General features: G+C 37.3%; 1 protein-coding gene across 1 annotated transcript; it reads right to left on the bottom strand.

The window, feature by feature from the left end:
- Positions 1 to 750: 750 nt before the first annotated feature.
- polr3a (polymerase (RNA) III (DNA directed) polypeptide A) lies at positions 751 to 27950 on the bottom strand. The gene is made up of 30 exons (XM_014974133.2): positions 25719 to 27950; positions 24995 to 25130; positions 24308 to 24445; positions 23643 to 23969; positions 23280 to 23519; positions 22075 to 22237; positions 21540 to 21676; positions 21342 to 21445; positions 21121 to 21262; positions 20139 to 20279; positions 19255 to 19324; positions 18853 to 18980; positions 18626 to 18764; positions 17691 to 17855; positions 16777 to 16949; positions 16146 to 16257; positions 14006 to 14124; positions 13333 to 13470; positions 12901 to 13071; positions 10963 to 11076; positions 8871 to 8957; positions 8695 to 8777; positions 7613 to 7783; positions 7171 to 7264; positions 6918 to 7010; positions 5164 to 5328; positions 3972 to 4136; positions 2108 to 2239; positions 1711 to 1843; positions 751 to 1624 (listed from the first exon to the last, which is right to left on the bottom strand). The coding sequence occupies exons 1-30, from the start codon at positions 25760 to 25762 to the stop codon at positions 1476 to 1478; spliced, it is 4173 nt and encodes a 1390-aa protein (XP_014829619.2). The 5' UTR covers positions 25763 to 27950; the 3' UTR covers positions 751 to 1475.

Here is a 27950-nt window from a genome sequence, read left to right as displayed (position 1 = left end):
TGTTCCATTTTCTTCTCAAATGAAGGATTGAATCAATAGGTTTATAAACCTAAGTTCTTAAGTTTTAAGAGCTGAGAATATTATTTCATACCGTCACCAAAGCTTTATCCCTGTTGGGCGCGTTTCTTCATGAAGCTGTTGGTTCACTAATGTTCTCTAGCAAACATCAGGAGCCTTTCCAGGAACAGCTGTAACTCTTCACTTGCACTTTTCAATCACTAATTGGGTGACTTCTGAAGTTAACTGGCTCTACTGAAGTTTATTCAGGGGTATCAGACTCAGTTGCCCCCAAGTAAAAATTTATTTTTTACTTGGTTGCGGTTGCAACGAAAATGGATGTTAATGATTCTTTTGTAATAACGAATTCATTTGAACAGATGAAAAAAAAAGTTATTCTTCATCCTAAAACAATTGAATTCAGCCTATTGGTATTTTTAAGTGCCTTGATATGTAAACTGAGTTGGCGCTCTACAGGTACATTAAAAAAAAAAAACAGAAAGAAACGTGTCATAACCTCACATTATTACAATTAGTGCCTGTGCGATCTCTGGTTGTAGTTTTTCCATACAGCCAACTTATGAGTTTCAAAGGTGTGTTGTCTCTTAGAGTGATGGATTCAGTCATTATGATTTATTGATTTCTTGTTCACCTCTCAGTCCAATCAGCAACTTGTATGTTTTTCATTTTCATGTTTTGCGTTTTTAACCCCAGTTGGTTGAAACAAAGGAATTTCATGCCATGTCCTCAAAGTAAGTGTCTGTTTTGTTTTTTATTGTGACTTGCTGCTCCACATAAATAGAGATCTGGTCTGATTAGTTTGGCCACATAGCTAAAACAAATCTTTAATTATGAAACATTCTGCACCCACAATAAATGGAAAACAATTTTTTCCTCTTTAATTTTAGAATCTTGTATTTATTATGACTATTGTTGGCCTTTTCTCCATACATACTTTTCAGTGGCTTGAGATGAAATAAACGGTCAAATAAAAGCTGCAGTGAGATTTGAGAATTTAAACGGAGAAAACTGAACTCAAATGCGACTCTTTGTTTCTTCATAATTAGAGGTAACAACTCAAACTGCTACACCGTCTTTCCAATGCAGTTCTGTCATCAATAATTCAGAGGTTTGTCTCCACACTCTGAGAACATAAGGTTATATAATAGAAGAAACATTATTTAGCAGGAAAAAAGGGGAAAAACTGCTTTCCTATTTGTTTTGTAGATCAAAAATAAAAATAAAAAATATTACCATTTATCACTTGCTGACAAGATTGAAAAGCAGCAGTCTTACAGTGGTGACATCAGGCACTGATGCCAAAAAAAGAATATTATTCTTTGTCAGAACCCTAAAAAAAACAAAAACAAAACAAAAAAAAAAACGAAATCAAACTCACAGCGGGCACTTGTAGTAAGATATTCATACCGTCTCTCTGGAGACGGTACGAATATTTCGTGCTGTTTCTTTTGTTGTTGCTATGTGAACAGAGGTATATGAAAGTCTGCGTTGTCAAAGAGGAGCGGCCTGGTGACGGGAGTGGGATCCTTGTCAGCCTTGTGTAGGAGTTTAAACAGTCCCGTTCCGATATTCATTGGAATTCCCATAATGATGCACTCTGACACGCCTGCAATCAGAACACGGGAATCTTTTAATACCTGGATCAGTCACACAAAACAGGTCAAATTACCTGCTATAAACACAAAAGTTTACCGCAGACGGAGTCTTTTTGTCCAAAGTAGGCGGCGTCAAAGAGGTGGTCGGCTGTTTTCTCAAACGAGGCCAGCATGAGGACACTCTCCTTCATTTTGGCTAGTCCAAACCTGGTGATTCCCAGGATCTCCCCCTATCATACAACATCATACCGAAAGGGAAAGATGCAGGTGAAACACTTAATAGGACACATCGACTATAACCAGATGCGTAGGATTTTATGTAACGGACGGACACGAGCAGGACAACTGTGAAGTGGACGGAATAGAAAACAAAGATCTGAAAAGTGTGGAATGTGGTTATATTCAACCCCCTTTCATCTGACACCCCAACATAAAATCCTGGGCAACCCAATACCTTCAGCGGGCACATAATGTCAGGCATGTTTTCTAAGTACCTTGTAGGACATGAGATCTGCCAGAAGCATGACGTGACGGCGATCGATGCTCATGCCGTGGTTCACCATGGTGTACTGAATCTCATTAATGATAGTGGATCTTGCAGCCTCAATACCCAAAGTCCTTTCAACCTAAATGAAATGTCAAAACACAATCATTTGCCATTTAGTTTATTTTAAAATTAATCCCGTTCCCTGTATCTTAGGAACCACCAAAAACAAACCCACCAAAAATATCTGGCTGCTGAAACACTCAGCAGAGGTGGCATTTAGATGAAACGGAAACAAATCAGGATGCTTTAGAAAACTATAACTAGATAATTGGCCACCAAACTGCAAAGACACGGTTTAATACTGAGCACAGCAGTAAGCATTACTTGTTTTTTTTTTTGTTTTTTTTTTTTCAGCACCCTGCGGACTATTATTGTCTTTAAATCACTAACGGAAAGCTCAGATCATGGACAAGCCTTTTGATGTCAGGCAGCATAAATAGAAAGTGGACTGGGCTTAAAAAGACAGATGGAAATGCGATCAAATTAGATAAATATAAAATAATTACCAGTCTTTATTATAACTGGGGGAATGATATCGCAACAGAAACTGAGGGAAATTTGAAAATTAAAAATATGGCAGAATCAAAACAAGCTGAAATGAAAATAGTGGGCCATTATCTTTAATGTGAGATCACTTAGAGACCTAATAATGCTTTGTGCTTTTACAACTCACAATTAAAATTTATTTATTAGATCCTGCAGCTACTCAGCAAACATAATGTTGTCAATGAATGTAGAAATCTGCATGGCAGTGCAGTTGGTAGCACTGTTGACTTGCAGCAAAAATGTCCTGTGTTCTGAATGGAGTTTGCATGTTCCTGTGCATACAATGTCTCCTCCCACAGTTCAAAGGCCTGACTGTTAAAACTGGGGAGTCTTAATTGCTCATAGGTGCATGGTTGTTTGTCATTTCTGTCTTGATGTTGCCATGGAGTTTCTCACAAGCAGCTGAAGCTGCTTGAGTGAAGGAAACAAAAAATTACAAAAGTGAAATTATTGTCATGATTACTGAAATTGTAATATCACATTTTTATAATTATTTTTATGAATTAGTTTTTATTTTTCTTAATTCTAGGCTTAGTCCTTTTTTAATATTTAGAAAAAAATATTTGCAAGACTCACATTTAATAAATATTACTGGAAACAAGTGTTTCAGTATGACAGAATATTCAGGATTCTCATCAGTAACATGCCTCAAATATATTCCTTAGACATTTTCGCCTACTTGTTTCTGTCTTTTTTAGCATTTAGCCCTTGGAGGAATCCCTGCAGACCTGCCTCCTGTGCTGTGTGTTAATTAGTTTTAGAAACTGGCAATAATCCAACAACAATTCATCTAAAAAAACAGGAAGTGTTACCATTCAATATCAGACAAATTGCTAAAGATTTTCAATACTTGCATCACATCTAACTTTTACGAAGGATCTTTGCTTGGAGAGTTGTTTTTAAGTCGAGGGAATTTTTTCCAAAGAAGTTGATGTGAATGCAGGACAGGGAAAAGTGGCAGCAGCCAATAAAAGTGGAAAATATAGCACAATATAGCTTTTTCTCTGTGTAAAAGGCTGCTTTTCAAAAGCTGCGAATGACACTGAAATCATCAATCAGAACAATTTCAAAGCTCCATAACAGAGCTAAAGTACAAAACAGTACAAAAAGATTTCTCTTTTTGTACCGAGACAAAAAGAGAAATCAAATCCTCATTTAATTCATCGCAGTTCTAATCAGTAATTTCCTGCAATTTAAGCTGCGTAATATATGCAGAATGACTGGCGAAACAATTTCAACATGCATGCCCCCCTCTTCACACGTACCTCATACGTGTTGTTCGAGGTGGTCCGGCTCCCGTTGACACCATGCGTTGCCATGACAGCTCTCATGTTGTCGCCTTCAACCAGGAGTTTGTATTTGTTCTTTCCGCTTTGCTCGTCGATGTGAATGACGGCTCGGGCAACCTCAGGTATCCCCTGAACCACCACCTGTAAGGGGAACACGCAGCGAGACGTGGATTTATTTGTAACTAATGACTCTTGACTTCAATTTGATCTTAATCTAAGTTAACTATAACAGTTTATTTCCTTCCTCTGCTAGAGAATCTCAGATGTGAAACACTGATGTTGTTTTCAGTAGATGGATATTTTGGTATTTAAAAAAAAAAAATCATTTTTATTTGCCTAATGTAATATTCAAAATTTCAAATTTCAAAATTTGAAATGAATATAATTTGAACATTTCTGATTAATTATGTTTTATTAGCTGCAGGTCACGATAATTCATTAATAAAACAAAAATTTTATCTGTGTGTTTTTGATTTTTGTAAACTCACACATTCAAAACACACACAGTAAAAAGGTTCACATAGTATCCAGGAATATTAATGGAAAGTTTGATGGAAGGAAAAACTATGATAGGAAAAAAGCTTTACAAGGAACAAATTACCACACCCTTGAAATGTGCAGTTAATACTAGAATCGAAACAGTGTTTTGAATCTATGTAAACTCAGATTCAAAACACACAGAGGAATTTTGGATTTGATTTGGATCTGTAAATTGTTTTTCAATCTAGAAAGAAAACATTTTTGTGCTTTTAGAAGAAAAATACATTTTGCCAATAATTTCTCCAGGGCTCCCTATCCTTCTTGGATCTAGACAGATCAATACTGGTATTAACTGTCACTTCATAACATGCCCACAGAGATGTAACACTCTGACTTTAAAGAACCGCTCCCTTCCATTCTGTTTTTCAGCTTTTTAACATTGTTCTTCAGGCTGTCAACTGTCCGACAGCTGCAGGGTGCTCTTCTTGTTGCTTAAAAGGCTTTTCAAAACTAAAAACTATCTAGAAGTAAATAAAAAAAACATACATAGCGAGGAGAATAAAAATCTCCTTTCTTAAAGTCCCAGTTTCCTCAGGAGCGGCACCAGAAAGGCTGGCCTTATAGAAAGGTGAATATTAAAGGTCCTAAAAAAGTAAGTTTTGTATATTTTTATTCAGCTATTTTTTACCTTTGGAAGTTCTTCTTTTAACGACTGCAGAACGTAATACATGGAGCTTTTGTTGTTCTCCCGTGGCGACACGCAGACCACCGCCTCACCGTGCACGGCGATGTCGCTGGGCTTCACTCGCAGCTTCGACATGCATATCGAGTACCGCACCGTTTCCGCATTCACCTGGCGGACAAAACATCTCTGCTAAATGAGCCGCAGGCGATCAGGCATGACAGAAGCCTGAAGTTCTCTCAGAGCAATAAGAGTGAAAGATGTTTAGACAGAGCTGTGAAACAAAAAGATTTCACAGATGAACAAACTGAACCGTGAAATCAATGAAGAGTTTGTCTAATTGAAGTCACTAAAAAAATAGATTATCTGTAAAGAACTTCATTTACAATGCAACTTGTTAAAGTACAAGATCTCAATGCCATGCTTTCATTATTGAACATATTTATTAAAATGACGAGGAAAAAAACATAACTGAGATTAACTCATGACCAAACCAGGACAGGTAAAAACGACAGAATGAGTGTGGGTCATTCTTTAATTGCCTTTTTCTTTAAGTTAAAAGAATAGCTTATAATAGTTCTATTAGATAAGAAGGTGCCTGACCAATAAAACATTTAAAAACCAAAATTATAAGTCGATCCTGAAAACATACAGGCAACCAGTGCAGAACGGACAACTTAACGTGCTCAGTTTGCCTGTTTCCTGTTGGCAGACGTGCAGCAGCGACGATGTGTGTGTCCAGCACAGAACACAGAAAGATGCAGTGGTCTAATAATAGCACACGCATCAGCCTTTAAGCGTGATGCTTGGTTAATTTTGCTAATTAATTCTAAATGATAGACTGAACTATCCCATTGTCCTCTTTATTTAATTTAAAACCAGTCTAAAAAATATATATGCTCCTAGATTACTGATAGCAGTGCAGTTACAAGAAACCAAAGGAGTAACAGAACTGCTGCTTTTTAAAAGTTAGTTTTTCCAAAAACAATATATTGTTCAGTCTTATTTTCATTCAAATGTGAAAAGTTAATCTAAATCCAAACATTAATGTAATTTGCCAGATTCTGTACAGACTAATTTCCATTTTCTCCCAACAATAATACAGGACACCATGTTTTTCCAGTTACACTGTCTCCGTCTCACTTTCTGAGCCCAGTTGAAGATCCCAGCTTTGATTTTCAGAGATTTCTAAGCTGTAGCCACCAGTGCCCCACAGACTGGAACTATATCCCTAAGCTTTAGATCTATGGACACAAACCTCATCTATTTAAACCTTATTTAACATTTTCTTCTGCGTTATACAGGTCCTTCTCAAAAAATTTGCATATTGTGATAAAGTTAATTATTTTAGATTCATTGCACACCAACTGAAATATTTCTGGTCTTTTATTGTTTTAATACTGATGATTTTGGCATCCAGTTCAAGGACCTGTATTTATTTATTTTTTTTACATCTTCTATTCTAACTGTTCTTGTATAGACGTTCTGGTCTTATTTTAACAAGTAAAATATAAGCCTTATTCTAATATATTCTAATCAATTAACACCGTTTTTCATTGTCCTGTTTGCTCATGATAACATTTCATAGAACATCTCAAACATTACAATGTGACCAAATAGAAAACGAAGAACCCATTGGCATGCAAATACTTATGCGCACTAGTACTTGTTGTAACTGAAAGGAAAGTATAAATTATTGAGCACAGATGGGATTCGTTTCACAAATGCAGTGGGAAAGAAAAAGGAGAAACGAGCCGTACCTCCAACCGGAGCAGCCTTATTCGCTCCAGAGAGAGCTTCACCAGGATGAAGCAGTCATCCGGGAGGAAAACCTCTTCAATGTACTCTGAAATCTGTCGAGGAGCACAAAAAAAAAAAAAAAAAAAAAAAACGTGGATTAATTTCAGTTCGGCACTTGAAATTGTTCACGTTTCACATTGCGTGTTCACTTGTGACCCACTGGTCAATTTCTGCAGCACGATAGCTCCCGTTTAGAAGATTAGGACAGATTACCTCTCCCAGAAGCGTTTTCTCAATTCTCCCCTTTACCAGCCGGGCAAAGTCTGCGTCGTCTTCCACGTCCAAGTGAGCCGTGATTATAGGGGTGCTGCATGGTGAGAGGAGAACTCTCAGTTGCTTATTCAAAACAAATTAGGGGCCCGTTTACTACTGTGACACAGAACAACATTGAGTAGCTAATTTCACTCTGAATCAGGTGCTAAAGCTGTAGACTTGAGGAGCTTTTCAACAGGTTAGGACGACTCGTTAAAGCACGCACTCCTAGCCATTTGAATTGTAGTTACAACTAAAATATTGCTCCATCTGACAGCCATAAATTACAGCCCATTTCCAAAGATGCACCATTTCAAAGAAAAGTGCCACCTTTGAAAAAATAAAATAAAATAAATCACTTTCGACACAGGGAAGATATTGAATTTTCTCTGTAACTACTTACCTTATATTCTTGGAAGCGTTAATAATTTCTTTGATGCGAGGCACCCCCAGAGTGATATTCATCGACGCCACGCCAGCGAAGTGAAAGGTTTTCAGTGTCATCTGAGTGCCTGGCTCTCCGATGCTCTGGGCGCAAAGAGCTCCAACTGCTGAACCTGGCTCCATCTGAGCTCTTTACCAAGAAGTAAAGGTAGTAATCAGTCTCTCAGCTAAGACAGCAAAATTGGAAGCATACAATTCGATGTTAGAACATAAGATTAATACAGATCATGAGAGAAGGAAAGAAGTTGTTATATACCTCTTTGTGATTGGCTAATTCTACTGTATAGTACTTGCAAAAGTATCCATACCACATTACTGTAGTATTAACATGAATAAAAAGGCAGGTCCTAGATCAGATCATTTCAGCCCCAAGTCAATTTCAGTATAGCCAATTCCAAATGAGCTATTTTTACAAAAAATAAATAAATAAATAAAAAAGATCTCTGCAGAGGAAGAAATCACACATCTAGTGAATGCAAAATGTCTCTCTCTTGTTTTTTTTTTTTGATTTTTTACAGGAACTACAGCAAATACTTACTGGCACAAACATTTGTCCTTTTCTCAAATGGGAGACAGGTTTACAGTTTAATTGCAAACAGTTCTGTCTTGTAAAATCCCACATGTCATCACATGAGAGAGTGTCACGTTTTACTGACGTTCTTACAGCAATGACATTAGGTTGGCCAACTGTGGAATCAAGTGGCCAATGAGAACAACTACAACAGCTTTAGATGCGCAACATTTTGTAATTTTGCTTACAACATGACAACATGTTTAAATGGTTTAAGAGGTACGAATACTTTTGGAAGGAATAATCAAACATTGCTGAAAAACAGGCAAGAAAGATCATTCAAAAATAAACACTTGACGCCAACACTTGAACACGGTTTTCCAAATGATGTGGACAGACGTTGCACTGGCTTCTGTATTGCTGAATGTAACTATTCCAGTACAAAATTACATCGCTCGTCAAATACCGGATATATCACAAAGCATTTAGAATAGAGACTCGATAAAATCAAACCACCATGAGTTTTGTACCTCATATACTTGTCTCTGCAGGTTCCTAAAAACTTCTCGAGTTGGGTTGGGGTAATTCGGTCCAACTGATAAAGAACCTTTGGCTGCAGGGAATAAATAGTTTAAAGACAGATTTATAAGAAAGATTAGATCTAGTGCTGCCATGATCACACTAATTTTTCTTAAATTGTCAATACCTCAGTAGTCCCGTTATCATTGATGCCATACTTGTCTCTGGTCTTCTTGATCCTCTCTGACATGGTCTTTATAAATTTCTTTATCTCCTGAAATAAAAGAACGAGGCAAAATCAAAAGGTCATTTAGGAACAATCTTTTGAATGAGATGACTGTCTGTTTGTGTGATATGCAAAATGTTTCATTGTCATGCAAAGGTTAGACGCTGCAGTAAACCTGTTAGAAATGAATTGGACACAACCTCACTGAGAAATCTAAGCAATAAAGAGAGCATTCAGATATTTGAGTCAGTCTGAATGACAAAGATCAGAGTAATTTTGACAGTCACACTGTTATTTAATATGTTCAAGACACAAATCTTGCCGGCACACCATTCTGGATTTAGTACAACAATCCAACATGCTTGGTCACTGTACCTCCAGGTACTTCTCTGCACCAGTCTCTGTTAATTCCTTCATAATAGGGGTGAAAGTTTGAAATTACAACCGGCAAAGTGTTTAACAGGCAAGTCGATGTTTTTTTGTATTTCTATTTTACAACTAAATGCTATGTTGTTTTCAATGATATTTAACCCCAGTAAATACACTGAAACTTGTGGTTGTATCTAAAAAAAAAAATGTTAAGAAGTTCAAGCGGTAAATTGTAGAAGTGAAAACTTTCTCCTGACACAAATAAGTATACGGTACATGCTTAATGCACCGGATTTATTTCCAAATAAAACTGTAGCACAAGCAAACTAACTATGCCCAATAAAACAAACTTGGTTACAATATAGAACATTAACAGCAAGGTCAAACCAATTTCCAAACATCTTTCGTTTCCCCAAAACAACAAGGTCACAGTAGTTAACGGAAATCAAAATGTAAATGTAGCTCGAGTCACAGGTCCATTAAGAGATTTAACAGGAAAAAAAAAGAAAAACCTGCAAGTTATTTTTAACCCAGTTTTAGATTGTATATAACATATGTAGGGTTCTAAATAATTAGAAACATCCCCCCCAAAAAAGGCATAAAAACAGGAGATTAAAAACGGTAAGACCAGAAACGACAGTGATGAAAGAACAGGGAGGCTGAAACAGTCAAAAGACTATAAAAGTCAAAGAAACTATAAAAGGCCTCCTCTCCGTTTGGTGGAGCTAACAGGTCCAGTCCCTGTTTTCCTGGAGATAAAAAATGTTGAAGCTCTTTCTAACTATATATTAGAAAACAGAATAACAAATACTTTTGCTATCTTCATTGGGTTTCATGACATTTCTTACTCACGAATGCTAAGTAATAGATGTCGCAGCGAGTGTCAAAGTAGCTTATTGATCTTTAGCTCTGGAAAGTAGACTAACTTTAGCCAAGACAAATTACATAAACTCTTTTCAGGTTTTCTTGGCTTGTTAGGCCATAACACTGCAGTTTGTAGAAGAAAGGTCGATCTGCTTCTGGTGGAAAAAGTAAACACCTCCTACCCAAGATATAAATGTGGGTTTGCGACATTTATCCAATTTCTAGCTCACATTTTTGTTTTTGTGACCCTGTTAAAGCAGCTGGATGTGCTCTGGTCTCAGGTTCAGTAGTTATTCGAGTAAAAAAAAAAAAAAAAAAACTCAAGTTCTTTCACAGTGCAGACCTGTGGAGTCAAGGCAGAAGTTTTTCAATCTGGTGATTGCAACTTGTTTGAACACCTGAAAATGGTGGTTTTATATGTAAAAGAACAAAATTCTTCATTTAGTCGACATCTGAACTCCATCAATGAGCCACAAAATGTCAGTCAGCTGACATGTAAAATGGAGATCGTAGTCCTAAACGGTTCCACTTGTTATTAAAAATGTAAAATGGTTTATAATTTTGAAAGAGGTCATTGCCCAAATAGAAGGGCGAGAGCACCATCATTTTACAGGACAAAAACTGTCTGAGAGCTACAACAGTTAGCACATTAGTTGCTGAAATAAACCAACAGCTTTAAAATTTGTAAACTGCTCAACAATTAATTGTATAAAATCCCAAAAGATGTATTTTCCCCAGGCAGATAAAATAAAAAAAAACAGCAACTGTGAGGATCTTTTTCTGTAGATTTACAACAGTGATACGCTTGGGCAATTCTTACCTCCAAGAAGCTGTCTCTGCAGCACAAAAAGTCCGCCTTTTTCATGATGCCATCAGCAGTGAGGACGAGCTCGTTCTGACTGAGGGCCGGCTCACTTGGGCAAGTGTAGACCGCCTGGAGAGAACAAAGAATCAGAAGCAATCATTCGCACAATCAGTAGTCACTGGCAGAGAGACAGCAGCCCTCCGGATGAACGGTTCGCATGCGTGCTCCATCATTTACTGCATCACACTAGTGTTTAACAGACTAAATGACTGTCATTCTTTTTAACATCTCTGAAAAACTTCACAGTGATTATTATAGACTCAATGCACCTATCTGCATTCCGAGTTAAGAATGTTGCTATCAAGGCATCTTTAAACGGAAAGTGGATCAGCCTTTTGATCCACTATGCTGACTGGTCAAATGTTAATAATGAGAGCCTATTTCCAAGTCAAATATTTTTTTTATCTGCATTATTTTTGCAGCTCCAGAGAATCTGTGATATCCCATGTTTCTCTTGTTACAAGCCAAATGATCAATTGCATCAAAACTGGAAGTAAATGCTATTGTTCTATAATCCATATGAACAATTATGACTTAATCTTATATGATTAATGCTTCCAGAGCCATAATAATAATTCAGGTCGAGGAAGAAGGGGGAGAAATTATATACCACAAAATCCTCAAAGAAGAAAATCCTCCAAATCCCCTAAGGTGGGTGTAAAATTGAGTTTCTGAACAGCAGCCCAATTGAAGCTTTGACCATTTCGTAATATATTCATAAACGCACTCATTCAGAAAATTAGTGCCGAATGAAAGATAAGGATTCAATATAGAAGGTAGTTTGATCATAACAATTACATGGTAAATTACAAGGACAGCCTTCCTTAAGCAGCTAAAGTGGTAGAGGTTTGGACCAGATCAAACTGAATCTCACTTTAGTTTAGATTACCCAGTTTATCTTTTGGATCAAACCACTGTCTGGAAAATAGATGTTGTTTCTTTAATTATCTTAGCAGTGGGTCTGTTTATTAAACTAAGAGACTCTGGAAAGATTAATAACTTTTTGGTTTGAAGAAGTCTCGTCTTAACATTCGGATGTAAAACTGTTTTCTCACACAGAAAACTGTCTAAATGTCTGTTTAAAAAGAAAAGAAAACGAGATCCAGACATGAAGATGCAATTTGCTGAAATAATTTTTCAATTACCTTAAAAAAGCAACTTAATGTATAGATGCATGCCTTCATGTCATAGAATAAATAAATAGATGTTTAAAAATGTGTTGTTTGTTGCACAAAGCTATGTTAAATACTATGGTCAGCTCTGCTGGTATCTTTCACAATTTGATTGATCAATTATTTCATTACAGCTACGATTAAAACTAACCTTAATTAGTATCACAAGTGTTCTTAGAGTATAATGACTTTACTTTTCCAATTCAGCACAATCTAGTAATACTGTGTGCATCAGACTGCCTTCACTTACAGGTCTCTGAGTTATAATAGAGTTCATGTTGCATAGATTAAATTCTGGTGCATTTTAGCAACTACACACAGTTGAATAACCACTAAAATTACAGATTACTATATTATTGGCATTGGTTTGCATTTTAAAAATTCTTTCATGGGTAAATATCCTCACAGTTTTCCTTTCTGTAAATTTTCAGCTGAATTAATAATTAAAAGCAAACCAGGGATGTCACACTTTTGTCAGCTCTAAGTAACCTGAGAAATGACTTTTTTTTTGTCGTTTTAGAAAGTCAGTGTCTGCAAAAGGGAAAAATAAATTGCTCAAAATAATTACTAAATTACTGTGTGGCAGCAGAAACAACTGGGCCTTACGCTAAACAAATACTTGTAGTGTATTTTGGTGGTCTACCCCAAGATGTGTGACAGGCAGGACAGAAAGAAAAGAACGCATCGCTAGCAATCTGTTTTTACTCTGGTCTTAGCTCACCCTAATATTGTCCAGAACTCTCTTAAACTCCAGCGGCTCATCCTTTCCTTCCATCGCAGCCGGATCCAGGCCATCGCCCCCATAAATAAATTGGATGATGTCACCGGTGGAGCTGCGCACCGTCAGGTCATACTGAGAGCACAGATCCTCGAGAGACTTCACCAGACGCCTCTGTCAAACCAAACGTCCGTCAAAGTTACCAAAAAGCATCATCATCACTGCTGATGTTTAATCATGAAAAATGGTCCAAAAAATAATCACTCAATTGACTGACGGTCAATATAAAACAGCAATTGTTGGCCACTTTACAGTTTGTTTGCATTGAAGTTGAAGTTTGAGGACAAGCTGATCCATGTTCTGCAGACGTACGGGGTTTACTCATTTCCCAGTTTAATTCGGACCTCCGTTACCACAGGGATCCATCGGCATTACCTGCATGTATCCAGTCTCTGCCGTTTTGACAGCAGTGTCCACCAGACCCTCTCGACCGGCCATGGTGTGAAAGAAGAACTCGGTGGGCGTCAGACCAGAATAGAAGCTGTCGGCCACAAAACCCTTGGCAGCAGGCAGCTGGAGGTGAAATTATTATCGACTCATTAAGCAAGCTTTAAAGTGTTCTGAAAACGCCCATGAGAGCATTGCACTTATCTGGATTTTATCCAGTTTTCTCCTGCGGTTCAATCTATAATCGCTTTCAACACATGAATGGGGACAAACCAACAGAATGTGGGGCAAGTTAGTATAGCAAGGACTACTGAAAATAAGTTAGTGTAGCTTATAAGCATCACAGTAACAAGTCAATAATACTTTTTACAAAATTGTTACCCTCATATCTAACAAAAGCTACATTGGTGATGCTTTGGGTAATATTTCTGACACATTTAGTTTCTTTCTTCTTTGTTTTTTATCAATTTTACTTATCTATATGACCACTGGGTCTAATTTCCTTTTTTGTCATGTGGAAGGGATTTATAATTAAAATATCTCAGGAATAAACGTTGAACATCACATGAATCTTCTGCTTAGTGGGGTTGTTTGCAACCCCAGCATTAACAGTGGTCCACAAACAACAGATGAATAGAGACAGGAGAATGAAAGAGCTCACTTTTGAGTGTTTTTCAAAGTGGGGCAAGGAGCGGTTTTCAAAACCATCCGGGACTCGAGAGCCACTTATAGCCTGCTGACCCACACAGGCGATCATCTGGGAGATGTTAATGAAGGACCCTGAATGCAAGCAAAACAAAAGGATCAGACAGTAAACGGAGCATACAGGCCAAAACGCATTAGATGCAGGAAATAGCAGCTCTAGAAGTTTCACATTTACTATCCATTGTAGCTAACTTTTGCCACAGTGACTGTCAAGTCCTAAAACAAGAAGAAAAGGAAAGCCAAAATAAAAATAAAAGAATCGTCATAAACACTGATTTTGTCTCCAGACAGAAACGTTTACAAAGAAGTAAAGTTCCAGATACATAGTAAAGAGCTGAAGGAAAACATGCTTCACTTATATTGCTAATATTTTAGACCTATAATTGTAAGAAACTGCAACTGTAATTAGACTTCTTTTCTTCCCAGGAACCTAAAAGGTCCATTCAGACCTCCATTGTCTGGAATAATTTTCTCTGTTGGTGTGTAAAAATGTAAGCACTTCTTTCATGGTGTTAAAGCATCAAGGCTCCTATGAAAAAAAAAAAAAAAGAAAAAGGACAAGATCACTCTATCTAATTGCACTGAGCTGTCACAGAGAGGTTGCACTCAGGTCAGGGTGTCACTTATCTGAATTTCGGATGTAATCACTTAGAAACGATTTCCTGATGCTGTCTAAAAGCTTGCCGGACTACCGAAGTTCATGCTGCACCATCTTTTCCCAGCTAACTCAACCAGCGACAACTATTCCTACAGCTCAACCTTATAAAATTTAATTAGATAGGATGGGGATGAAGTGACAGTCATGGGAAAGAAAGGTAAGGCAAATGTTACTATTAATACTAAACCATAAGTGCTGCAAGTCCTTCAAAGTAAGGACATGGACTCCCGACTGACCTCTTACTAATTCTGGCAGAAGTGGTTTTGTATCTGGAATGTGCTCACAAAACGTTGGGTTACTGAACGTAACCCCTCGTTCGTTGATGACAGAACTACAGTCCTGACCAGATATAGTCATCAGAAGGTCGTACCATCTTAGAATCTCTATATAGCTTAGATCCAGTGTAACATTTTAAAATTCACAACAGGGCATTGGACAGTAACATCAGACATTACAGGGTAAAGTTTGGGATGTTTGTGAATGCTGCCAGAAAATTTCATACATAAAAGTTTGCAAAGTTGCATTCGAAGAAATGAAAACTAATGGAAGAGATCCATGCAGAGCAGAGATGAGTCACCATTGTGCAGCACCATATTGGATGAAGACAAACAGCATATAAACAAATACATCTTATGTCAATTGTTAAGCATAATGTGAAAAATGTGACGATTTAGACAGCCACAGGACCTCATGGAATCAGGGAGTCACTGAATCAACTATAAACTTATCTGCACACCAAATACTCAGCTCCGGGAAAAAATTAAGAGCCCGCTGCACTGAACCCCATTGAAAACCTCCACCAAATATTGATTTCTGAACTCCTCCTGAGTTAAAACAGTGGTATTGGGTCTGAGTAGTATTGTTGTTTCTAAATAAATATGAACATGTTTTCTTTGCATTATTTGAGGTCTGAAAGCACTGCATCTTTTTTTTTTTTTGTTATTTTGACCATTTCTCAGTTTCTGCAAATAAATACTAAATTTTGCTTGGAATTTCGGAGACATGTTGTCAGCAGTTTAAAGAGCAAAAGAACAATGTTCAACCATTTTATAGGTACATGTTTACTTAAACATGTACCTATAAAAAGTTAACGTCAGAAAAACTGATCATTTTAAGTGATGTCTTCATTTTTGCCAGAGCTGTATGCATAACAACTAAATTACGGCTTTAAAAAAAAGAGACATGAATAGACAGATGCATTCAGCATATCGTATGGTTATCAACTGGTTTTAGCTGCTATTCAATGTCACTTCTACAGAAAATGCCTTTTTTTAAAAGCACCTGAAAGCCTCTCTACCTTCCTTTGCTATTTTTATTTTTTTTTACCTAGAAATGTTAGACATACAGATCAAGCTCACGCTTTTTGTGTTTCTTTTCTGTGATAACTACCAATTAAGAACGGAAGGGTAATCCTAGAATAGTTTTCAGGCAGGCTTACCTTTGGAACCACAGAGAGCCATAATGAGGGGGCTGTTACTCTTATCAAGCTCCCTCAGACAGGCACTGCCAGCTCGGTCTCTGATCACAGAAAGCTCTCTCAAGATGAGAGCCTGTCGAGAAAGCAAAACAAAACACGTTGGTGAACATCACAGAATGACAGAATCCTTGTCATCCTATACATACAAGTTAAGCAATTTTCAGCTATTTGTATCAGTGTACATTAATTTACTGATTTAATGTCAAAGATGTAAAGCCCTTGTTTATTGTTGTGCTGTGTGACTTTGAATTAAACCGATATGTTTTTAAGGTAAAAAGGCAAGTGAAAATTTTCACATTTTGTTAGTGGAGTAAGTCGATGAATAAGCAGCCTTTATAAGGCTGAGAAAATTGCTTAATGAGTGGCTTCTATTTTTAAAGATTGTTAAATGATTCCTGTAGGGCCAGATCAACATGTGATCACAGCTGCTGTAAAAAAAAAGATTTTTGAAACATTTATAATAATCACTCAAATTTCTGCTGGAGGCTAATTTGAAAGTCCTGTTTTGTTGGAAATCAGAAAACTCAGTGACACTCCTAATGAGTCACCATCAAAGTGGCGGTGAGGAGGAGTCCGGGTGTAATAAGCCCACCTCCAGGGTCTCCTCTGCCGAGCACCCGGGCTGCTGCTGCAGCTTGCCCGACTGCAGAGCTTCGATGTATTCATCACACTTCCTGTAGCCGTCATCCAGCAGGTCCTGTTTGGCCTTCAACAAACCCGTCCCGGGAGTCACGTCACCGATTCCTATAGAGAAGCCTCTGTTGGCTGAAAATCGAATGAGAAAGAACTACATTCAGAACCTCATTCAAGTAATATTGTCATATTTCCTGTCAACTTTCAACATTTTCTAACTCAAAAGCCCGACGGGCCGCTGGATGAATGACTGCTCTAGCGCCCAACCACTGGGCTTAGCAGGTTTTCTGGGGGAAACCTTGAACATTTAAAAGCGAGTTGCAGCTGCATAATAGCTTAGTTAATATCTTTTCAACCACACTTTACCTTTTTCCCAGCTTGTCATTAAAAACGCTTACTTAAAGCACTCTGTTTTGCAATGATCCTTTGTGGCTTACCCTACTTGTGGAGGGTAAGTCACCCTCCAAAATAAAAACAACAAAAAAAAAAAGTTTAAAACCATGTTTAAAAAGAAAAAGTCTAAAGGAATAAGTTGGGAAGCATTTTCCAGTTTGTGGTTCTCGTTTTAAAGACCAGTTTAAGAAGCTACAGATTTTGAAATCAAAGAAAATGAGAGAAATATTTAACTATCGTTCAAATCCCTTCTGTTCAAAGGTTTCAAATTACAAAATGTCTCAATATCAACATTATAAAAAAATATTTTTTTAAAGAAAGCTCCCAAAAAAACTAGCCTACCTCTTTGGGAGACATTACTATAATAAAGAGATTTATGTTTGTTTTTAGGAATATTTACGTTATATATGTTTGGGTGTACACTAAACATTTGCAAAGTTTTAGTGACCAAATTTTAGGCCAACACTGTGGACCACCTACAGAGATAGACCGGAGCGAGTCGAGCCAGGCGGGACATGGCGTTGGCAGCCTCCAGCTGTCCCCAGTCTCTTAGCAAGATGTAGAAAATGTTGTTCTTTGAGCCGGACCCCAGGGTGCCCTTATCCATGCTTCCACACATCAGCTCACTGTTGTGAATCACCACAACTGAAGGTGTGCGACAAAAAAAAAAAAAAAAACAGAGGTACAGAGATAAAGACATTAGATCCAGAAGAGAAACGCCGACAAGGTCAATGGAATAGTGTGATGTTTGCCTCAGGACAGCTGATGCTGTTTTAGCAATGAAATATGATATGAGAGACAGTCACTCAATGAATAGTGTGAAAAAAAAAAAAAAATTTTCCCTTAAGAGCCTTTTGTGACATTAGATATTTAGGTTGGAAAAAAAAAAGTCATTCGAACTTTTTGTGATTTCTCACAAGGCCTGTCGCGATAAACGATAAATCAATTAATCGCACGATAAATTAAACCTATTGATCTCATTTTAATTATCGGTTAAAATTGTTTAGTTTATCAGTTCCAGTGTTATGTGTTCTTTTGAAAATAGAGTGCATCTATCTATAGCAGGAAATCACATGCATTATTAGTCATTTCCATTAAATCTGAGTCAAAAGGTCTTGAAACAATATTATCGTTTATCACAATAATTTTTTAGACAATTAATCGCTCGGCAAAATTTGTTATCGTGACAGGTCTATGACTCACTATACTTTTCCAAATTTGAAAGTATTTTACTATTGATTTCATATTCCAAAACAAAGCAAAAATAATGAACATCGTGTCTCATTTTTCTCCCATTATTCAATTATAAGCTACTTTGGGATGGCTGATCACATAAAATCAAAGTATGGGCACATTCTGCGAATAAAAAGTAATATGACAGTAAAAACCATTCAAACTTTTAATGTGAAACTCACATGAGTCGTTGTGGCAGAGATCCTCTCCTTTGCCGCAGTACTGTTTGCCTTTGGTCCGCAAGTTTGCATTGACAGGACAATCTTTACTTGGCTTCAAAATGACACTGAAGATCTGTTTACCTGTCCACAAGGCAATTGGCTGATAGAAACACAGCAGCATATTAGCGGCCTAAGGAAAACAGGGTGGCGTGACAAGAGACACTGTGGTTGCTCTACCTTTATTATACCTTTATTATAGCAGGGCGAGGGAGAGAGATCCTGATTTTTTCATCTTTCCCCACAAGTATCGATGCAACGATCTGGCAGGCTTTCGACCTATCGAAAAAGGTGTCCTTCAGCGTCAACAGGTACGCACCTTAGAAGACAAAATATGTTGCAAAGTTAGTGCCGGTGAAACATAGCTACTTGTCAAAGCTGCTGTATTGCTCCCTTGACAAGCAAAAAAATTGACATTTTAAAGCATAAACATGTATTTTTAAACATTAGGAAAACTGTGAGAATTTCTAACATTTGTTGATGAAAAATTTTATTTTCTCATTCTAAGTTAAAGATTTTGAAGCATCGTATTAGGAAAGAAACAAACAAACCACTGTTGTCTGTAAACGTTTACGACAGATCTCTGCACTCACCTGTCAGGAAGTCCTGAATAGCAGCAATCAGAGGCTCGCCATTTCTTGGTGTAACAAGGTTAGCTTTAGTCTAGAGGACAAGACAAATAACTGTTGCAAATACTGTGGATTCCTTACAAGAAAACTTACTGAAGGCAACATCTCATTTTTGGATTTCAATTGATTTATCAGCAAATTTTTCAAAGAACCCAGCAATCTAGATAACCAAATTTCCTCCAAAAACAAAGTGCATTTTTATTATACAAACCAAATTTTATGTTTTTGCTCATGACAAAAATATCAGACTTAAGAAATATATATACACTTAAATATATGTAAAAAGTGCTAACTTTAAGATGACAAAATATTACTTTTTTTTAATAAGAATAAAAGTAGGTCTTGGTTTAGTCATGACTGCAACTTCATTCATGAGTGAATAAAGGAATGAAATAAGGAACACATTAAGTTGGAATATTACTGTTGAATACGATAATGACTGTATAATTTGCCATTATTACTCCAGCTTTTCCTTTTCCACTGTCACATTATTCCCCCCCTACTCTAAGTATTAGCATCGCATTAAGATTTCAAACTAAGTCTGGAAACATAAAACAGTTAAAACACTGTCCAACTGGTCAAAAACAATATTGGCAAGTCAGGTCTGAATGCATGGCACCATACATATCGTAGCCCAAAATCTCAGAGTTCAAAAGACCTAAAATCTTAGAACATAAAAATAAAAAAAAATGCTGAGGCTTTGCCTTTTTGATCAGTTCATTAGCATGAGATCCAAAACATTGTGAGTTTTGAAAAAATAAAAATTTTAGGCTTTTTATACATCTTTACTTTGGGTGAAAATAATTGTGTAGGGTGTTGTTCTGCTTGAATAATGTGATGACACAAACCCCCATCAGGACCAGGGCTTCGGCTTTGGCTTCTTCAGTCTGAGGCAGGTGGAGATTCATTTCATCGCCATCAAAGTCGGCATTGTACGGCGTGCACACGCACTCGTTAAACCGAAACGTCCTGTGTGGTTTGACTTTAGCCTGCGAGGTTGAGAAAGAGATGATTCATAAGCGAAAGGAATAAAATCAGTATTCTGCTCTTTGACTTTGCAACATTAAATCACCAACGGGAGACAAAAGACACCACTTGAATTCACACAATAACCATAATTACCTATGTTCCTCCAATCAGCCATAGCTCTTTGTAGAGACTTGATGCCTCATTAGTGCATAATAGAAAATTATTATTGTGGTGGGTGATGTAAAGTGCCTGAGCATTCATTTGCTTACATTCTTTTCTGCCTTTTGTTCATATATGCAAAAAAAACAAAAAAAAACTGCTTCAGCTGTGACTTCTGATCACAGCTGAAAATTTTTAAATGAAAGATAATAGTTCATTGTTGGGAGTAGTGCAATAAAATGAGATTGCACATCATCATTGCAAAAGTAAGTTGCAGATTAACTTCGTAATGTAGGTGGTCAAAAGCTGACCTTTGTGCTAATTATTTTTAATACTTAAGAAGTCTTTACAAATAATGAGTAGCCCTCATAAATATGGTTTCCATTAGATCCACTAGTCCTTGTAACAATCAGTCCTAAATATAGTGTCTCTTCAGCAATGCTGCTGCAACAGATCCATTCTCAACGCCTGGAGTTGTTCTTTCCCACTAGACTTCCCTGGGCAGAAAAACCTTTTAAAGGGGCATTGCCATCAATCTTCAATCATTTGAAGAGTGAACTGGACTAAAGCTCAGTTAAATCTGATCCTAAAATGATTCTAATCCTTATGAAAAATACCAGTTTGTCAGGTAAAGAGCCTCTTGATGACTGAACTAAAGTTAGGAAGAGCTTAGAAATATTTTTAGTCAAAAACCCAACTTACTATGTGAGCCATGATACTGAGTTTGTGCAGAGAAGGCTGTCGATTGAAGAGGACGATGTCTCCATCGATTAGATGTCTTTCCACCACGTCACCAATCCTCAGCTCCTGAGCTATCTTTTCACGGTTCCCATATTTCAAAAATCTGATGAAGAAAGACAGAGATGTTTGCTCTGAGATAAGCTTTATACATGCTGATCCGAGGAAGAAGCAACTAAATTTACCTTTTTATCTGGGTGTGACGAGTCTGGATAAAGTTGGCTCCGGGGTGAACGTCTGGGCCGTTGCGAACGAGTTTCCTCATTAGTTCCAGATTGGCTTTGTTTACCTTCAGACAGAGTCAAAGGCAGAAACTTCAACTTAGACTCTGACTTTATGTAGGATGTGTAATGAATTTCCTGAACTTATAAAGAACACCTTACCTTCTCTGGATATGTCAAGATTTTAGCCACGTGAACAGGGACAGCAACCTCATCAATCCTTAGGTTTGGGTCAGGGGAAATGACAGTTCTTCCAGAGAAGTCCACTCTTTTTCCTGAGAGGTTTCCTCTGAATCGACCTGAGTCATTAAAGTAAAAATGAGTCAAATTCAAATTAATTATTTAAAAGCGCCAAATAAAGTGCCAAAACAGTACTACTTATGCAAAAATTTGAGATAATCTTTATATGTTATTGAACTGCTGCTTCTGCTCAAAATGTCTCAGTAAGTATGATTCGGACTCAATATTGTCACTCAAACAAGTAAAAAGGAAAGAAGGAATGAAAAAAAGGAAGGAAGGAGGGGAGGAAAGAAGGCAGGAAGGAAAAAAGAAAAACATGAAGGTGGGTGGATGATTATTTGCTTATTCAACAAACAGAAAATTCCAAACGTTTGTTTTGAAAGACTTGATCGACATTAGGCATGACGAGCAGGAGGAGTTTGACTAAAAGAGAGAATGCCTTGTCCACTGACTGTACCTTGTTTGCCCTTTAGTCTTTGCACAAAGCCTCTGGTCCACTTTTTAGGTGCCATGTTGAGGGGAATGCCAGAAAGTTCACTGTTGATGTAAAGGGCACACTGCAGCTGCAGGAAGTCCCAATCCTCCATTATCATCTGGGTTTTTGCTCCAGTCATTCGATGCTAAAGACAAAGAGCGTGATAGAGTAGACTGTTCCAAGGGAAAACAAGACTTGTGGCATTAAGATGATCTGTAGAACTGTACTGTTTTTTAAATGAAGGAATTAGAGAATCTCTACAGAAAATAATGGCAGTTAAAACTTGCAGAGCAGCTCATTTGACAAATTACACAGACTAGTGACCTAATTAGGAGCAAAAGCCAAGCCTCATCAATGACCCCCTGCAGGTAAAAACACTTCTATTGACTGAAATGTAATTTCTATTCCAAGTGCAATGACGCTACGCTTTGAAAAGACGATTCACATCAAACCTAATAGCTGATCCATTTCAGCTCAGTCTTCATAATTTAAATAATTATTTACAGTCTTCACACAAGAGTTTAAAGCTACCTGCTAAAAAACAAGACACAAAGATTTCTGTTCTGTAGTGAAGGTTGAACATATGCAGTGTGTCTTTTAGCTAATTGGATTCACAAATTTCAACTTTCAACCCAGTTCAAACTTTAAATTATGAGAGAATATTAAATACCAGTGTTGCAATTGAGAACCTGCAATCTTTGAGGTGGGGTAGACCAGACATTCAACCCCAGTGATTTAGGATTTAGAGCATATTATCTGGCAAAATTATATAACAGTTCTATAACAGCTTTATAACAGCAGCAGCAAAGCATCTCAGGGAAAAAGGAAAAATAGCAAAATAAGAACGTCTGGCCTGTGAAGGAATAAGAAATTATAATCTGATGAATTTCTGTGTCATGTTAACATGATAAAGTTCTAGAACTCTTCTTTCAGAGACCCCAGGGGGTATCAGTGAAGAAAGACACATTTTTGTTTTATTGTCTTTTCACTTTTGGTACACAATTTTGTATTTTTTTATTTCTCAAAACAATTAAATACAAATTTTTTTGGTTTACCGCATGAATTTCCAATAAAATACTTCAAAGTTTGTTGGATTCATTAGGACTGCGACAGAACATCAACAGGTACAGGTACATTTTCAAGGAACTATATTTCAGTTGACGACGGTTTCCCTGATTAACACCGACCTTTTTGATGACATCATTTAGGAAGATTATCTCCGTCAGCTTCATGGTCAGATCGTCCTCATTGGTGCCCGACTTCAGATCGCTGACCACTGACGGTCGGATGCAGAGAGGCGGCACAAGCAGACGGGTGATAATGAGATCTGCGGGTTTTCCCGCCTCTGGGTTCATCAACAGCAGAGGGATGTCTTCTGCAGGAATTCTCCGAAATAGATTGAGAACAACCAGAGGGTTCAAATTTTCCTGTGAAAAGGAATGAGACTCAAAGTGAACCAGTCTCCAGTGTAGGGGCAAAAAAACCGCAAACCCTCTTTAGCATACATGTAGCTATGTATTTCTATTTATTTGAACAGATTTGAACCTTACCTGTGCTCTGGGCAATAAAGGCTCCATTAGTTTGTTGTGCTCAATGGCAATATCAAAGGACTGCAGAAAATCAGACACGAAGGGCTCCACCACCTTTTTGGTTGTTTTATACTTCTCGTGGATGATCTTAAGCAAGCCACACTTTTTCACAGATCCATTGAAAGCGCCACAGTTCAAGCAAATTGTCCTTTTGCGGCATTTGTCAGAGATCTTCTTCTTCAGCCCTCGTTTCTGCAGGTAGGCCAAGTTTGGCCGTTTCAAGTAATCCATGAACTGCTGCTTGTCCTCTTTGGTCAGCATTATACTCGAACATGTCTTGCAGATCATCTGCACACAGAACATTGAATTATATTTGAACGTTGAATTACGCTTGGAATCAGTCACAAAAATGCCTCGATGAGGAAAGACAAGATTACAGATTCAGATGTTTAAACATTTAAAAACACACAACATTTAAGTTGTATGAATACATTCAGGAGAATTTAAATTCGGAGAACTTATTTAGAACTTCATGTATTATCTTGTTCTGACTGTGACGCTCTAGTGACATCTACAGGACATACAGAGAAATTAAGCAATGTTTCAGGCAGGATTAATCGCTTTCACGGATCGTGCTGATGATCAGATGTTCCTTTTTAAGTAAAAAGGAAATCATGATTTCTTACCTGCAAAATCCCAATAACTGCTTTGAAGTAGCCGACATGAAAGCAGGGCAGCTCCAAATCCAGGTAGCCGTAATGTCCTAAACAATCGGCCAGATTTTTCCCACATGTCAGACATGGTCTGTCTTTCTCACTGGTTCCCTACAGGAAATATTATATATCATGAAAAATGTGCAAACAACATTAATGTGCAAAATCCTGTAAAATATTATACTTCCGTAACGACCTTCACCTACATTTTCTGAGCTTTAACCTTCTACATTTGTAGGCATATAGAGTTGAAAGTATTTAATCTTAAGGCATATTCTGAAGGAAACCCTTAGAATGGAAGTAAGGACTGTAGGGAGTATGGAGGAGAAAAGTAAAGGAGACTTGTTGAAGTGTACAAGGACACAAAGAGGAAGGAAGGAAGGATTTTTACATCCTATTACTTCCTTTTCCCGTAATTATCCAGACATTTCCAAACCTTTACAGACTGCATATGAACCATGCTGTATAAAGTACATGAACTTTGGCTCCTTAAGCACTTTTATACATGTGGACAGCTAAACTAAGCAGTTTCTGTTTGTGTGTGAGCATAACTGGTGTTAATAAATGTAATAACGTGATTTATTCTTGCACAGAATCCCTCTTGACATAACGTAAAACGATTAATTAAAAGAAAACAAATGACAGTATTATGCTCCATACCATTCGGTGGTCCAGCACTCCATAAGGCAAAGGAGTGCGTTTGTTATCTTGGCTGTACAGATTTTTACTGACCACCTGGATGTGGGCCTGCTTTCGCATCTGTTCTGCAGATTTCATCCCAAAGCAGATGTGGCTTCTGTAAACAAGCACAAAGAGTCCAGATAAAGACTGAAATATGCACATTTCAGTTGTGAACTATTCAAACGAATAGTTGCTACATTCAATAAGATCAAGGTCGTATTAATACTGGGCTGCAGAGATGTTTCATTTGACTGACTGAAAAATTACAGAAAATCCGAAATAATTTAAAACAGTTTTTATGAAAATTCATTGCAGTTGACTGACTGTTGCAGCTCATTCAATTGAAAAAGAACGACCCAAACGCATTATTGACAGCTCTTAATGAGCAACGTTCATAACCGAAACTAAGCAGTATTAACGAGGAAAAATTAGATCCCAAAATTAACAAATAAAACACGAATATAAGGGTTAATGTTGCACAAATACGTCACAATATCTCTGCAAAAACACTCAAAGTTGCCTGGTCAACACCAAATACAATAATATTAAATTACTGTAAGTACTACTAATTATAAGATACGTTAGTCAAGAGACAGTAAGCCTCATTTGTTCTTTAATCTTTTAAATAATCTTGGCAATAACTGCAACACTTCGACTAACTGTGGCTATCAGACTGAGCTAACAGGCTAGCAGTCACACTCACATTTTCTTCGCCACATCTGTCTCTCTGAATTGTTCCTTCACCATTTTGATAGCTATTGCTATACAACCTTTCGCACAATTAATTAAACTTTTAATCTATCCTTATTCCGACATGTTGCCACTCTGTCTTCACATGCTGAGAACAAACTAGCAAAAAGCCGAGCAATGTGTTGGTAGCATGCAAGGCACATTGGTGCTACGTTCAAGGTGTGTTCGTAATCCTGAGACGTATTTTTTAAATGCTGACGTTCTCCCAGGACTTGGGTGCAGTCAAAAAGTGTATTTCTACATCTAAATGTCCTTGTTTCAAGCATAATTATAGGCCAGCATTTCTTCTTTTTCTTTTTTCTTTTTTTTTTGCCATTCTTAAGACAATAATGTATGGCGACTTAAAAAGGGAGCTAACGCCGAGTATTTTTTTTTTTCAAATATTTTCAGAATTTTAGGTCACAATTTGGAATTTAACAATAAATATTTTCTCTTTAAATCCTGCAACTGAATTTCATTTCACTTTGTTTGGGTGTTTGGACTCTTTCCTATTTTAAAAATCTAATTTACGAGGAGCATGTAAAAGCATCGCGCACAACAGTACACCAAAGAGAACTCACACGACTAGCCATGAATTCAGCAAATACAGAGATTGCGCTGCCCTCTAACGGCTATGAGTTTTATTGTCGTTTTTCCTCCGTGATGTTTTTGCCTGACAGTCATGTTCTATGGTTTTGTAAACGCTCATATTAAATTAGCATGCAGACTTTATCAGAAAGGATCTGACCCGGGGGTCTTCTTGCTGCAAGGCAACATGCCAAGGTAGACCTTGACAGAAAATGTCAACATATACAAAATAAAAGCAGTCAACTGCCAATGGTTCTTTTATTGTTTACACAGAGCGTCTTTTTAAAAGTTTATGCAGGGAGAATGGGAATTCTCTGCTTAACATGAATCTCATACAGTATTTTGTGCAGTGCAAAATTTTTTATTTAAGTATGATTAATACCACTTCAATATGTTTTACTACTTTGTCCTGGACTATTGCATAAAATTCCAAAATTTGTTAAAAAAAAAAACAAAACTTAAAGCTCAAGCAGTATGAATTGGGACTTTGCTAACCATATATTTTTCAGTGCGTGTCTGGAAATTTAGTTGCGCTAATTTTTCAGCATAAATATGAATAATATTAGAGGCGCTACGTGTAGGACTGCCATGTTTTATTTGCATGACGGAGCGAAAAAACGTCACAGGTAAAAAAAAAAAAAAAAAAAAAAAAGCAGATTCAATGCGGCTCTTATTTGTATGCAATATGATTAGCTGGCCTGTAGAGGGAGACAAATGTACACTATTTCCAACACAAACACTGGAACCACGCTGACAGAGGAGGCTGCAGCGACTGAATGAACTTGCTGTTTGGTGCTACCTGTGATGTATTATACAGTGGCATGAAATCGCTGATGACAACTGATGACTTCCTGATGAGAATTTCCTTCCACTGCGTGTTTGTGTTGATTAATTGTTCTGTCAGCTTATAACCGCTGACAGTGAAAATTGCTTGACTGAATCAGATTTTTCATTTTCCAAGTCTGCTGCCACTTAAGTACTAAGATGGCTTCTAATTGAACCACTAATATAATGCTCTACATGATCTGTCTCTGAAAAAAAAAAACACCTCCCTTTGAAGACAACAATTCCCCAAAGGCCTTTCTCTCTGTAGGGAAACCAGCTGACTTAATGACACACAGATGTATCTGCCTGTATAAATATATCTAAGGAGTGTATGAAGAGGTCCTTTAAACCACTCAAGGGACCACTACAAATAATGCTTCTAACCATGAGGAGTTGCTCAGTTGGCTCTCTTTAAAGTGCCTCTTGAGCATCACTGTGTACAAAACTGTACATCAGCTATAGTAGAGAAGGCTTAATCGACCAATCAGGAGCTTAAACACACATGTATAAACACTGCACTCCCAATGGAAGAGTCAGTATTTTAAATGTTTGACATCTGCTGAAAAAAAAAAAACTCACTTGGCGCCTGGAATGGTCAGCACTGCTACACAAATTAGCTGTATGCAATGTTTGTTCATTCATTCATTCATTCATTCATTCATTCATTCATTCATTCCCATTAAGCATATTTTTCTATTATATTCTCTCCATTATAGGATCTTCCATGGTTGACGCAGATCAACAAAGTGAATTTGCAAAAACTATTTATTTAGGATGTCAGATTATACTGCAA

Source organism: Poecilia mexicana, unplaced genomic scaffold (assembly GCF_051168715.1).
Source record: "Poecilia mexicana isolate PSO_F unplaced genomic scaffold, ASM5116871v1 scaffold_19, whole genome shotgun sequence".
Taxonomy (NCBI): Eukaryota; Metazoa; Chordata; class Actinopteri; order Cyprinodontiformes; family Poeciliidae; genus Poecilia; species Poecilia mexicana.
The sequence above is the reverse complement of the archived record's forward strand: the minus strand, read 5'-3'. Positions and strand labels throughout refer to the sequence as shown.